Raw genomic sequence first — 14972 nt, forward strand, 5'->3', positions numbered from 1 at the left:
CTCGTTCATTACCAGCGACTTAGAATCTGCTCGCTGGCTCGATCACGTAGCAGCAGGTTGAAAATTCGTGCGCCCGCCTCTTATTGGCTAATGTTTTTCGTTAATAACTTGTAAATAAAGCCGCGGATCACATTTTCGCTAAGGAAACAATTACTCCAATTGTCCTCCGGACACCTCTTTTCCCGTAGTTACAATAATTTTGATACATGCTGCATACTCTAAGAATATACTCTACTCGTATACTTCGTCTGTGCTAATATGTAAAGTAATTAAACAGAAATTTACATTATCTACATCTGGCACCAGCAATGACTGATAACGTCATCTAGAAGAATAAATTGCAAATAAATGTTTTAAACGATTTTCCACCATATGGATCCTTAATTTATGCAAATGATTCGTATCGAAATTTACATTACATCTTATAATAATGATGCATCATTTGTACTGAAATGAACAGAATATCTTGTTTGAATTAATCGAATGTTTGACACGGTAATGAACTTTTATTGAAACAGAAGTTACAGTTATTACTACAGTATTACTATTTCACAGTTGTTTCATTTAATTTTAATCGTGTCATTAACAGTTAAACAAATTCCAACGGGAATACATTTCAAAATTGATCTGAATTTTCCTTTAGAGATCCAATCATTTCTCCAAGTTCTTTAATTCAGATTTATCAAGTTCTCGACGTGTTATCGTATTGTTTTCACAGCGAAATAATCCCGGTTTAAAATACACTCTATCGACTTCAACACGAACTATCGATCGTTCAAAAATTTCCACGGAAACACATTCTAACTTCGATTTGTAGGAACTAACGAAAATGAAATGATTTTTCTCGTTATGGCGCATAGGAAAAATCGATTTTTCGCCGTGACCTCACATTTTCTTCCGAAACCAAAATGGCTCCGTCATAAAATATGATACAATCTGAAACATTCTCTGTAAATATTCGGTCCCGTATACTATTGCACATACGGGAACGAACGTAATCGTTGTAAATTTGTTCGAACGCACGTAGCATCGATATTTCAGGTCCCATGATCACGGAACGAAGCGAAATGATCAGTTACAGGTGTGCAACCGACGGTAATCCGTGCGCTCGATGCGGATGGGAGGAAGACGATTTACAGCAGACGATAACAGAAGCTTATTGCTGACCAGTGGCCTTGCTGATAAACCGGAAACTTGGCCAACGAGTGGCGCACGCCCGCGGCTAAGTTCGGTGATTAATAGGCCTCTGTGATAAGAAACGGATCGACGGTCTTCGATGTTCCAGCTTCCATCCGATTAGTCATCCCGTCTCCCTTCTTCAATGCTAAATTAGGAATTGATGGTTACATCCTCCATTTCCGCATTGATAACGTCACTACACGCAGTTTTTCCGTGTTTGCGTGGTTTTCATTCTTCTGAATCTCGCTGTAGGAAATTTGACGATTGAAATATAACTACATTCCTTCAATACAAATCAACATTAAAATACATTTGAAATGTATTTTATACCGAAATAAAAATAAATTCCAGTCAAAAAGTAAATCGTCCTAGTTAAACAATATTCTTGAGGATAATGTATATATAATATTCGCGATAATGTGATACAATCTTCATGCAACAAGAAGGCACTTTTGTATTTGCATTCGCTGTCGCTATTGGCTGAAAGTGGTGATGAATATCAAAGGAGTCTTTTCGTCGCGTAAGGACTATGTACATGTCAGTATTAAATTTATCTGTCCTTACAATATTTTTTTAGATATAGGAATGCTTAGTATATTGTACTATATATCTACATAACATTAGAGAAACCTCAGAAAATTTGTATTTTACTTTATTAATTAGGATTTCTATTTTAGAAAGATTTATCAAAATTTATTCACAATGCCTCCGATGAAATATAATCGTAGAATTAATATAGAAACTGGTTTTTTGATACATCCGCCTTTTTAAGATAGTTTAAATACGATCAGATTAGATTGTAAGGCATTCACATTTGAAATGGATATAAAATGGACGTCTTTAACACATCGATTTCTATCTGGATCCAAACATTATTTTTAACATTGCGAACTAATTCGTCGTCGATTGAAGAATATGTAGTAATTTTAGTTAATTATAATGTTCACTCAATTCGAAGATGGCGCGCTTTTGAGCGTTCTCGATTTTGTGAAAGTTGCTGTAGAGAGTTTGACGTCTAAAAAAAATGCTTTTGTACATATCATTTTGGAACTTTGTGGGATTATCCGTCATTGTTGAGAAAGTATACAGTAACTTCTGCTAATTATAGTGTCCACCTAATTCTTTGTTATAGCTGGATTGAAGACGGCGTGCGTTCGAGCGCCTTTGACTTTGCGTGACTTGATATGGAAAATTAAGCGGCTAGAAAATAAATATTGCACAAATCATTCGGCTACTTTGTTCGTCTATTCGTCATTCGTTAGAGAGTGTACAGTAATTTTTACTAATTGTAACATGTACTTAATTCGGAGTTAATAACTAGATGTAGATGACGTTTGTAATATTTTTTATGTTGCGAAACTCAGCATGGAAAATTATGGGATTAGACAACTATGTCATATATGAGATTAAGATTTTACGGATATATTTATTGTTACGTACGAACCCGGTTATATCGTACATTTTTCAGACGTTCCATTCCTTGAAAATTCTAATCTCCCCTACAGCGACCGCCGCGTTTTAAATAAACAGAAGGCCCCGAGCGTCGCGGTCTCCCACACATCAAACTTCATAAAAAACCACGTAGACGCATTCCTACCCCCAGATTTCCACCGAATTTCGGGGTATAAAAGGACCACGTTTTCCTCTCTCATCGGGCAGTACGCAACCAAAGTCGGCAGGCTATAGACTACGTATCATTCTCGTCAAAACTGTCAGGCTGTACGAACCCCCGCATTTCTCAGTGCGTGAAAACTGAGAATACCGGACTTAGGTACCGCATTACACTCAAACACTTCAACATTTGTAATAGACTCAGTTCTTGTAGAATATACTCTAGTATTTTTATATTGAATCTTAGAGTCAAGTTCATTCATCATTCATCTAAATCCAAATTCCATTTCTCCAGTAGCTAGTATCACGAACCACCCCGGTGCATCTTGGCCGCTCGAGGTGCACCATTTAGAAACTTGACGAAGCCAAGGGCAAGTGCGATTCCTAACCTCTCTCGTAGCACCCGCCGCGCCGGTGAAATAAGCGGCGGCTCATCTACGAGTTACCTTCCTGTGGGTCCCGGCGGTGAAATAAACGTCGGCTCGTCCACACCTTCCTGTCATTGTGGGTCCCGATGGTGAGATAAACGTCGGCTCGTCCACAATTCAATAATTTCACCTATATATATTCTACTAACAAATGAAGCCTTGGTCACGCACGACTGCCTTAGCCCTCGGCACGTAACATTATCATTGTTCAAACAACATACAGTGATTTTCGTAAGGTAGTAAATTTCATAAATTTTTAAAGTTATAATTGAATCGTGAATGGAGTGCGTATGTTGCGTTTCCGATTTTGTAAAACTTACTATGGAAAATTCGGTCATTAGTAAATAACTGTCGCATGCATCACTTTGCAACTTTGTAAACTTGTTCAGCCTTGTTCGAAGAATATACATTATTTTATATAAATGATAATATTCACACTATCCAAGGTTGCAGCCAAAATATCGCAGATCAAATTCTCAATTCATAACAATCCGTAACAAAGTTGATGACAACGATATCTTGCGACACTTGCCGACGTTTCCACTGTTCCACAATGTAGCGATGATGTCCAATCGATGATGTTTCGTGCGAACGCGACCTGAAAACCGTCGGAAAGCCAGTGACACGTAGATCACCGTCGGCCTCGCAGCATCAGCATCAGCAACAAGTGTCCAAAGAAGTTTCTCATTGTGTCCAGCGAGAGCCGGTCTATCTAGATCGGTTTTAAAAATCGATCGCTGCCGACGCGTTAAACGTCGAGTCTCTGTTCCTTTAATCGAGGAATTCAAAGATTTATGGTGTTCGTAAGGCACTTTCTGTTTCTCGGGCATGTTATTATGCAGTTTCACCTTATTCTACAGTTGGGCAGTATTCCAATTGTTTCGAATAAATATTTGCCTAATATAATTATTCGAATTGCTTCGAATAATTATTTATCTAAATATTTGTCCAAACATTTGTCTAAACATTTGTCTAAAATATTAAATTATTCTCATATTTTCGAATAAATCAATTTATCTAAAACAATTATTCGAATTAATTCTTTTTAATCGGATATTTTATTCGAATAATGATAATTCATTAATTCTAACAAATTATTTCATTTGTTAATCTGAATAATTCTTTGTCCTTTACTGGAATAAATTATCCGAATAGAGATTGTAAAATTATTCGAATAACAATACGAATAATTGTAGAGCTGGTTTTAATTTACATTGTTTTATGTACGTTAATACATCTATTCAGAATTGTTTCAATTTTCGTTAATTTGTCGATTATACTGTATAGTCCTCACGTTATGAGAAGGAAACTCTCATTCCCCTTCTTACGAGCTGCTTACTGGCGCAGCTATCTAAAGGAGGAATCTATACACAGTCCGTTCTTGTCGCGTGAAGACTGTACGCATAATAGGTACTACTCATTATGTTTACAACGACAACGCTTTCCGATGCACCACTTGTAAAAGAAGTGAATCGTGAAAATAGTAGGTAAGAAATTAATTAACGGATTATGAACTTTATATTCTATCATCTTTATTCGAACCGATTATTTCTTTATCTTTATTCGAACGAAATCTTAATCGAATAAATTCTCATTCTGATCAATTGTCGAATAAAATTTTCGAATAAACCGAATCGATTCGCGCATTAACTATATTTCCATTTAATGAAAATATTATTTTTTATTGTTGCCTCAAGAAACCTTTTAGCCAGCGGATAGATTGAGGTTTTACGCGTAATTTATGAAAATGGGAGTTGGCTTGAAAATTCCCAGTCTGCCTGAACGTGTAAATATTCTACTATTTCTCTTCCGAATAAGTACATCTCCTCGCAACGGATTCCAAAGAATGAATATCCTCCTCGCTATTTTGGTTCACGCTTTTGTGCTGGGAACGCAATCCGCCCTGCCGATTCCCGCGAATTAGTCCGGGTATTACGAGACAATTAACTTCCGTAACGTTGTTGTAGAAAAATCTGCGTGCTATTTTTTTCGCTTTTAACTGGACGAAAATTCACGAAATTATCAAAGATACTTCTAAAATAATAGAAGCTTTGAATGCGATAACGGATCGCGCAAAAATTCCCGAAAGCCACGGGTTCGATCAAGTCGAAAGAACAATAGGATTGCCGTGCACGCTGTTTTCGGTCTATATGTTTTTAATTATCTGCGTGTTATTGAAAACCGTGCGCAATACCTAAATAAAAATCCGCAAATACTGTTGGGTTCGTGTTGTTCGCGCAAAACGCGGTTATCAATTTTGCTGTTTTTCTGCCGGATGCGGATGGTTTTGTGCGCGCAACACGAACTTTTTCTTTTTTTTTTTTTTTTTATAAAAAGAGGCCCTTCCTCGAGTTCTCGTCACTACGTGGCGGCACCGGCCCTCGGTAACCGCGTTTTTTTGAAAGGGAACAGAGCGTTTCTATCACGTACCCGTACTCCAATGAACAGCATGCAAATATCTTGTCACAGATTAAACAAAAATAAAGAGCAGATGTTATTCGGCTGTAAAACGAAAACAAGTGCCAGCGGCAGTTTTTTCGTTCCCGAGGAAATCGGCACGGAAGACAAAAACCAATTATAAATTATTTTTTCAGTCGGAGCCCTCTCTTTTTCACTGTGACTGTTTTTTGGTAGTTCCGACGAGAGACCTGAATACCGAGTGATGGAAACTTTTACGGTGACGATATGTAATTTCGTCTTCAGCTACTTCGAATTGTTAATCGGAGATATTAATAATTCTTTGATTTCAGTTCTCCGAAAAAGGTGATTGTTAAACCATCTAGTTCCTCTATTTTAAAAAGAGATTCAAATCGTTTAGTCCAGTCTTAAAAAGGTTATTGCATTTTAAAGAATGATCGAATACTAACCGTTTATCTAACTGTTTATTTTAGTTTGTTTACACGTAAAATAAAGAAATATCATACGAAAAATATATAACAATAACGTTGTTCTATTGGAATTTTATTGGAAATGTTTTTCCAATGGACTACAAAGACAACACAAATTATAGTTGTACTTATTTCGCTATATGTTTTATTTTTTGGTTTGTTATAACATAATGTCATTCTCAGGCATTTGTTCACTATTGTTCAAATAATACTTTATTATTGCACAAAATTACTCTTAGCGAATTTCATAAAACATGTAAGAAAACACAATAATATATCATTATACAACACAATAATCTGAAATATAGTAACAATAGTACTGCCCATGAATGCTTTATCATTGACGCCAATTAATGTGACAATTCTTTTTTTCTAAACGTTCCAGTTTACGTAATTTTGTTCGACTATGTATAAAACGTGCGGATAAGGTTATAACTAAATACGAAATAAATTAAATCACTAATTTTAAAATGGGGAAAAACGTTACCCTTAGCTGTGAAACGGTTATGGCGGAATCAAATTCTTTTCTGTAAGTAGAACAATTCTAAACTATAAAATTTCTTTTTATGTTAGAAAATTATTGCGACCGAAAGAGTATTGTGGGGGTATTGTAAAGAGTAGATTGTAATTGCAAAGAAAATGATACAGCAAGAAGTTCATGAGAATATTTCGAAAAATCAGCATATCTCCGTATCGCACGATAATATTGAACAAAATAGAACGCCTTCCAGGAACGCAGCATCCAGTTCGGCGACAAGCACAAAATTCTCAAGAACCGAGCCATCGTTTAACCGGATAGCCGTTCTGGAAGAAGCGACATCCCCGCGGGCTCCATCAAGCTTCGGTGCTCTCGAGCGTCCATCCAGACAACCTAGACAGTGTCCATCATCGTCAAGTGAATCGAGGCGCAGGGTCCGGCACGCGTCGCCACTCGATCCTCCCGCGGAAAACACGGCGGTTCGGTTGATTCTAATAAAATCAGTCGGCGAGACCGGGCGAGGGTGTGCATGCGCGGTGCGCTTCGCTCCTTGGTCGGCACAAGGGGTTGTTTCAACCCTCAGTCTGGCGCCGCGTGCGAGACCGCGAGTCGGGCACGGCGCTCTTCCCCGGGAACCACGTTTCGAAGCAACACACGACCGTCGGGAACGATGATCCGCACGACGATGTCCCGTCATTCGAAATCCGATGACCCAACTTGAAGGTGGCTTGGAGCACCATCTGTATCCCAAGCTGGCCCTATCTTCGATCGACCCAGGACACTATCGCTCCTGGGGCCCATCGTTTCCTTGTCGGCGATGAACATTCTAATCGGGTTTCCTTCAGTCCCCAAAGTGTGGTTCGCGTTTTCAGCCGAGCTTTTGTCGCCCGAAAGTGTAGTTAGCCCCGAGTGTCAACGATGTGACGGGTCAGTGACGCCAGGATCGCAGTGATCCAGACGTCGGTGCGCCGGGAACGGTGAGAAGTCGGTGCGCGGAACCATGACGTGACCGCACGAGGGGTTCCGCTAGGTTGCTGCAGCCGGTCGCGGCCTTGAACACGCCGTCAAGATGAAGGTGCCGGGTATCTGGTACGTGCTGGTGCTGGCGATGTGCTGGCGCGGGCCCATGGCCGCCAGGTACGATGGCCAGGAGGCGCAGATCGAGCGGCCGAAGGAGCTGCTGCGCCACCAGCAAAACCACCGGCCGTCGTTCATCGAGCGGAAACTGGAGATCCGCGAAGATACAGAGTCTTCGAATCGCCTGGACGACGAGCTGGAGTACCTGGATCAAGGGTTCCCGGACGGAGAGGACTTGGCGAGGGCCTGGCCCAAGCCGGAGACCAGCATCGAGAAGCCCACCACCCAGATCAGGCACAGTCGCTCCAGGAACCACTTCACTAGGCAGGCGAAGCTCGAGGAGCCTGACCTAGCATACGCCACTGGGAAGAGGGTCCAGATGATCGGCAACTTGTCGCAGACCAGGGGCAGAAGTCCCGACGAGTTCTCGGGGTCCATCGACGAACGGTCCACCGTGGATATAGACAAGCTGATCACGAGGCTGTCGGAGCGCAAGAAGGAGGGCAGGCCGAAGAACTCGACGTCGGTGCGTCACAGGAACAGCTCCATGAACAAGCTGCGGAAGGCCACCGCGAGGAACAGGGCCAGGATGATGTTCGGCAACAGAACGGTGGGGAACTCGACCGACGACGTCTTCGGGCACGTCGTGCATGGGACGCAGGTAGGCGGTAGCGGCGATCTGGACGATACGGAGAGGAGCATTCTAGAAGACTACGATGTATACGGCGACAACGAGGACGGCAGGAACAGCTCCGAGCACGAGGAGTACGAGGACTACGGCAAAAAGATCGTGGAGCAGGCCAAGTCCAACAAGGAAGGCGTCCACGTGGACATCGTGACCAGGTTCCTAAGGATCATCGAGAATCAGCATCTACTGGGCGAGAACTGCACTGCTGGCACCGATCTGAACTTGGGCGAGGGTGTCGTGGATCAGTACGCCCAGGAGAAGTTCAGGATGGAAGCTAACCTCGCCGTGAACAGGGCCAACATGCTGACCAGACTGTGGAAGTATGCTCCAGAAGTGATGCTGTCCTCTGAGTATCTCCTGCATGCTAGTATACTCTCCATGGTAGAGTTCGACGAGGATATTTTCGCCGCTGGGAATTGCTACGACAAACTTCAATACAAAGAACGCTGGCTCTTCTGTCCGTTCGCCCACCGGCTACAGGACCAGGACGGAATACTCGTCAAGGACCTCGCTATCGAGTACAAGTACCTCAGCAACACCAGCGAGTGGTTTTATATAGCCAGGAAGAACGCGGAGAAAGTGATCGCCAATAATGAACAGTTCAGCCGCGGTAAGTCTGTTTGGTCATTCGTGTGTTTAGTTAATGTCTTCCGAATGTTATAAGATATAGGATGGATATTTAGCATAGGATCTCTTAGCAAAATAGGAGATGGATCTTGCGGGAACTTGATCTTACAATCTCGAAATCTGAAGATACGGTAGTTGTCCCAGTTACCGCGTCCTTGGATTATAAAAGTAAAGTTTTCAATATAGATTGATTATATAAAACTTCTTTTCTTTTCTTACACGTTCTTAACTCCTTGCCGTACTTTAACAAGTCAGACTCATGATGGAAATTTTTATTAATAAGTTGTTTAGATATAAATGTTCGTCCGTTCCTTTAAGTAGGAATCAAATTTTATTCTCTTGTCATCAATATTTAAACATTCGAGTAGATATAAACACGCAATAAATATAAAATTCCCTTCTTTTCCTGGAAATTAGCGCGATTGAAAAATTTCCGATTATAGTAATTGTAACGAAAAATCTTCTAAGTTAATTGTAAGGAATAGAAATTAGTTGAAACGATCTATTTTCTCTTAACAATCCTGACAAGTTGAAAACGTTTTAACTATATCCTTAAATTCTACCTTCTTAGTTTTATATTTGTTAATTTTGCTTATAAATATATCAAATTCGCGGTCGAATTATAAGAAATGCCAAAGAAGTCGCGTTGACCACCCTTGGTAGTTCTATTGTCATAGGGATGTCTAACCTTTACCGAGGGGCCACCTAATATTGTTACGACGCGGGTAAAATATGAGAGCTAGAGAATATGAGAACAGAAATCGGTATTGACGTCAAAGTTCGTAATTAGTTGATGCTACACGTCGGTATCTCTGCCAATCTATGAAGTGGATCGAAACGGAAGTTTCGAACTAGTGTTTATAGCGAAAGGGACACAAATAGGGATATTCTAGTGTTGAAGTTTGGTGTATCGTTGTTTCGCACGTAGACTGCGGTCCCACTATGCCCGAGAGATTATTTTGTTCAGCGAACAAGTAGGCATTAATAACTATAATTAACACACGCAAATTTGGAGAACTTCGTTACGTGTAACGGCAACATTTCCATGAAGAATTTTTGGTAACTCAGAAATTGAAACCAGAAATTTCCTAACGTAGGTTATGTTTTATCGACCTTAATAGCGATCTACTTTACCAATGATGTAATTAAGAATTGGAAACATTGTTTACAATGAATCCTTTCGGTAAATATTATTTCTATTCGAAATGAATCTGTGTTTAAAATTTGGGGAGAATTGGGATATTTTTGCGGAAGTGTAGCCATCTTATCAGCGAGTTGGAAACAGACTTTTTTAATTATTTTGCTGGAAGATCGACTTCGTAACGGCCTCTTTGATCCTACCGTAATGCAGCTGACAAACTTCGAGATATTATTTGGGCCGGAGATGAGCAACTGGAGCTTTTAATTTGCCCGGTTTGTTTATTTCTTTTTCAGATGCATCCGTTCGACTCCTCACGAATTCGTTTATTTCCGGTCCTGATATTAGCGCCCTGGGCAGGCAAAAAAACTCTTAATTGCACTGCTGGGCACTGTTAAAAATCACTTAAAAGCACCGTCTGACGAATATTCAATCGTATCACAAAATTACGGATGTAAGATGGAAGTTGTTTAAATTACGTGCTAAAAGAATTCGAGGTTCAGATTATTTTAGAAATGCCAACTTTAAGCGTGCCTACTTATTATTGTTTTGCAATGATGCCAAGTTTAAATTCAGATAAATGTTGTAAAATTGTAATTATGATACATGTTTGATTAAAGATGTTTAGTGAAAAATTGTTAGAAGTATTTTTATAAATTTTTCGCCTGTCTAGTGGTTTCATGTTTACAAATGTATAAATATTATAATAAAAATGTGAATATTAGAATAATAAATGTTAATAGTCTAAGATAGAATATATAATTCCACAATTGGATCTTTTGTTGGTGGACGTTGGACGGTTCGAAGTCTTCGCAACAATTAACATGTAACGTTACATCTATTTCAAACTTTAATAGAACTTTTAGTACAAAACAATATTTTTTACCGTGACGATTGCACTTGAACGCAAAACTAAGCTGATTAGTAACGCAAATCTTGTAAAACTATTTTTAACAAACTATACATATCATTTTTCTTTTGTAATGCTAAATTCGTAATGAAAAATCAATGCAAACAAAAGAAAGGTGATAGAAGAAATTGTTTGTTAATATCAGAGATATTTGTTCCGATTAAATATATCTCTGTTCAACATCTTCTTCTTTCATACTGTATTCCATTAGATCCTTAAACCTTTCTAACAAATTATAATGCAACATAACCTCTAATCCATGATCAAAATATATTTTGTACAAGGTGTGCTACATTATACTGTTATTTTTCGTACCCAAACTTGCAACCATGAGTAATATAAATGTTGAAAATCGATCTTTAATAAACTATAAGGTCATTAAGTATGAAATGCATACTTTAATGTATAATGTTACTATAAAATCTATGTGTTGAATAGTCGATATCACAAAGTATTCGACGATAATGTAAAAATATTTGTCTCGATGGAATAATTCCCTTTTCAAAGTCTACTCCTAAATAATATTTTTACCAACATTTTCACCATTAAAATGCACAATTCAGTTTACAACAAAATGTTTAACGGTATATAGAATTTCGTGCAGTTCTAATATAATTCGTATGCAAATCTAGAATAGCAGACAATGAAAGTAACCGAAATCCACTTCAGCAAACCAATTCAACTGAAGGAGAAGCACTCTTGAATACGAAATTCCGCTTTTAAATAAGAAAAACTCTCAACACCACGTTAAATTGTACAGTCCATTAAAAATCCAGTTACAGTCGGAAGCAGTGCGCAAAACTGACCCACTTTCCGCCGCAACGCAGTGATTCTCATCAACACTAAAATCTTATTAAGAGACTTCCGGTGGCCGCGGCCAAAATGTCCGCCATTGGCGTGCCGCGGCGTTCCAGCGGATTCAATTACCGTTCTTTATTCCACGGAACCCGAACAAAAGGGAAGTTACCGAGAAGCGCGCGTGACAATTTACAAATAAAATCGCGGGAGCAACAATAAAACCGCGGCTCTCGTCGAAAATATAACGCCGAGCAAAGCCGCTTAGCACGTTGGCCGCTATCGGCCATGATGTTTTATTAAAACGCGATTCGCGTCCTGTTTGCAAACATTCCGAGATAGAGAGAAATCAGCCGACAAAGGACGACGTCGTCCTGCCTCCGGAAAAATCAAGGGACAGGCGCGTTGCGATGTTAATTTGATTTTCTTTGCGCGTAACGGGAATCGCCATTATGCAAAATCAGTACCCGAGGACGGGTAATCTCCGCCGACATTCGATACACCGAAAGAAACGACGCGCTGTGATACGTTCTCGCAAAAATATCAGCTAAAACGGGATTTTTGCAAAAAGCTGATTACAGCGAATGTGCTGTATACATTTGGGAGCATCAAATGCCGTCCGTGATTTCAAACAATCGTGTCTGGTTACCGAGCTGTACGATACGCAAGAAAAGTACCCGGAATTTGTGAATAAAACACGAACCATGTATTTATTCATGAAAATTTATTTTGTCGCCGTCAAAACGGTCCCCAGTATCAGCCAATACACATATGCCAACGTCTCTCAAAGCCGTCGAAACATTTTTCTTCCGCGAATTTTCTTTTACGGTTTCCATCGACTCAGCGCGCCCTTCAGGAAACGGTAATGTAATTCTTTGAATGTTGCTCGAGACCGCTGTGACTGTAACGTTTACGGCATCAATTTACAATTATAGATGTTGTTAGTGAATTTTTTCAGATTTTTTTGAAAAAAAAGTGAAATTTTCATCGACGATTTTTCCATAAAAAATCCGAGCGAAACTGACAATGCTTGAATCGTGTGGAATCTAATTCTTATAATCATGTTTGTGGACCATGTAATCGAAATTTTTACAATGGCCGTATGCAGTCATTAGCTTCGACCTGGAATTTGTTCAGAATTTCTGCTAATTCACGCCGCGGTAAAAAAGAAAGAAATAAATACGAATCGACAGTTATTCATGCGAGAAATCGATGTAAAGCTGACAATTCCACCAAGCGAATAGAACGTTATTTTCATATCGATGCCTAAGAATAACGCTACTGAAATTTTTACAGCATCGATACGCAGTCATTAGTTTTGACCTTGAATTTTTTCAGAATTTTCGATGAACCACGTCGCGTTTAAAACAGAAATAAAAAATTATACTTGAGAAACTATCTGTTATAATTTAAAATTTCATTAAAAATTTATTACAATTGAGAACTTTCTTCAAAGCTTATTGCGACTTAAGTTTCTAGTAAAAGAAATGTTCTTTGAATCGGTGTCTGCACAAATATTAGCATCGTCAACTTTGTTTCACAATGTTTGCGAAACTTCGTAACGTTGAAATTCGCGGAAAGTCGAAGCAGCTCTCGATCCTCGTGTCTGACGAGCACCGAGAGAAAAAAAAAAAGATCGTAACAGAGGAGAAACCTGGCCCCGGAGAATCCGGGCCACAACCGAGTCCCATTTTCTTTGCGCCGTCAGCGTTTAATTTATTCTCTCGGTGCTCGTCAGACACGAGGATCGAGAGCTGCTTCGACTCTGTTATCAGAGCTATCCGGCTTAAGATAGATATCTATTGCGAAATTATCCTGCGAAACTTTCTCACGACTTCATAACTTTTAATAGAAAAACTGGGCTTCCTTTCGACGCGGTTCACTTCGTCCGTTTCTCCTTTCTTCGGCTGATCGTGAGCGATCGTTGGTCGAACTTTCTATAGGAAAACCTCGTCGGTCTCTCTGTTTATTGATTCATTAAACGCTCGATAATATCGTAACGACCAGAAACTACAAGGTTCTCGCTGAATAAGAAAGTGTTTCATTGAAATCGTGAATAGGATCGAATAATTTAACCGAAGCCGCGGGGTACAAAATTCTTGCAAATGTATTTCACGTCTGTAAGAAATTGTCGACTATACAGGGTGTACGTTATAAAATAAATCCAAGCAAGTATCTAAGTAAAGACTTTGAGTTATAAAAGTAAAGACTTATCAAGTAACGACTTGAAGTTATAAAACAGTTTAATAAGAGAAACGGTTTTAGAACAGCTACAAGGTTTATATCAATTATTTTCTTCTATTTGTGATTTTCCCGAGTTATGAAGGTTAACTTTTTCTTAAATGCGTACGTATACAATTTTTTTGTATATTTAGCTTAGAAGATAATTCTCATTTTAATTATTTTTCAAGGGTATTGATATTCTTTTACTCGTTAATGTTTATTTTTTTGTAATTCAACGTTGTTGTTTGCGTCAGAACGAGTTCGATGGTCTATAAATATCATGACTTTGGGATGGCTTTGGTGATTAAAGAGCAAGTTGAAATTTAAAGGGTACAGAAACGGTGTAACAATTTCACCTTCACATAACCTTACTTTATACAAATGCACTGTGCTGCATTCATTAAACTTCGATTGATTTTAACAATATTCCAACATAGTTATTATAGACACAAATCATGCGCAGTAATTTTTTTTTTTATTTAACGTGGAGGAAATCTGCCAACCAGACACCCCCAGCCTGCCTGGGGGGACAGACTAGGGGTAGTGTGGGGTTCCTGTTCCAAGATGTTGATGGTGTCCCCCACCCCCGGTCTTGTTGGCTAATCTTGACCGGGGTGGGTAGGGGGGAGAAATCAGCTCGACCCCTCCTACAGGGTACCCACTAAAACCTCCACGGCGACCTTCGGACGCAATACCGTCATCAGGCGGAGTCGGGGGAGCCACGGGAACTCATAAAGAACACGACCGCGGCTCCCCCTCGCCAGGGCCGGCCGTCTAGCCAGTGACGGCCAGCCGTGTCCCGGGGGGGGAGTCATAATAACTCCCCCCTATTCCTCCGCGGTGCAGGGAGGCCGCGCCCCGCACCGCAACCACTCGGCAGCCGTACTACGCGAACCCGGGACCCCCGTCCCGGGTACCGCGACTGCCGGG

General features: G+C 39.9%; 1 protein-coding gene across 1 annotated transcript in view; it reads left to right on the top strand.

The window, feature by feature from the left end:
* The first annotated feature begins 7106 nt into the window (after positions 1-7106).
* LOC144472023 (metabotropic glycine receptor) overlaps positions 7107-14972 on the top strand; it is a 278340-nt gene continuing 270474 nt past the window's right edge. Inside the window, exon 1 of the mRNA XM_078184653.1 lies at positions 7107-8959. Coding sequence (XP_078040779.1) covers positions 7654-8959 — 1306 coding nt within the window. The 5' untranslated portion in view covers positions 7107-7653. The remainder of the gene's footprint in view (positions 8960-14972) is intronic.

The sequence above is a fragment of the Augochlora pura genome, chromosome 7 (genome assembly GCF_028453695.1).
Source record: "Augochlora pura isolate Apur16 chromosome 7, APUR_v2.2.1, whole genome shotgun sequence".
In the NCBI taxonomy this organism is placed as follows: domain Eukaryota; kingdom Metazoa; phylum Arthropoda; class Insecta; order Hymenoptera; family Halictidae; genus Augochlora; species Augochlora pura.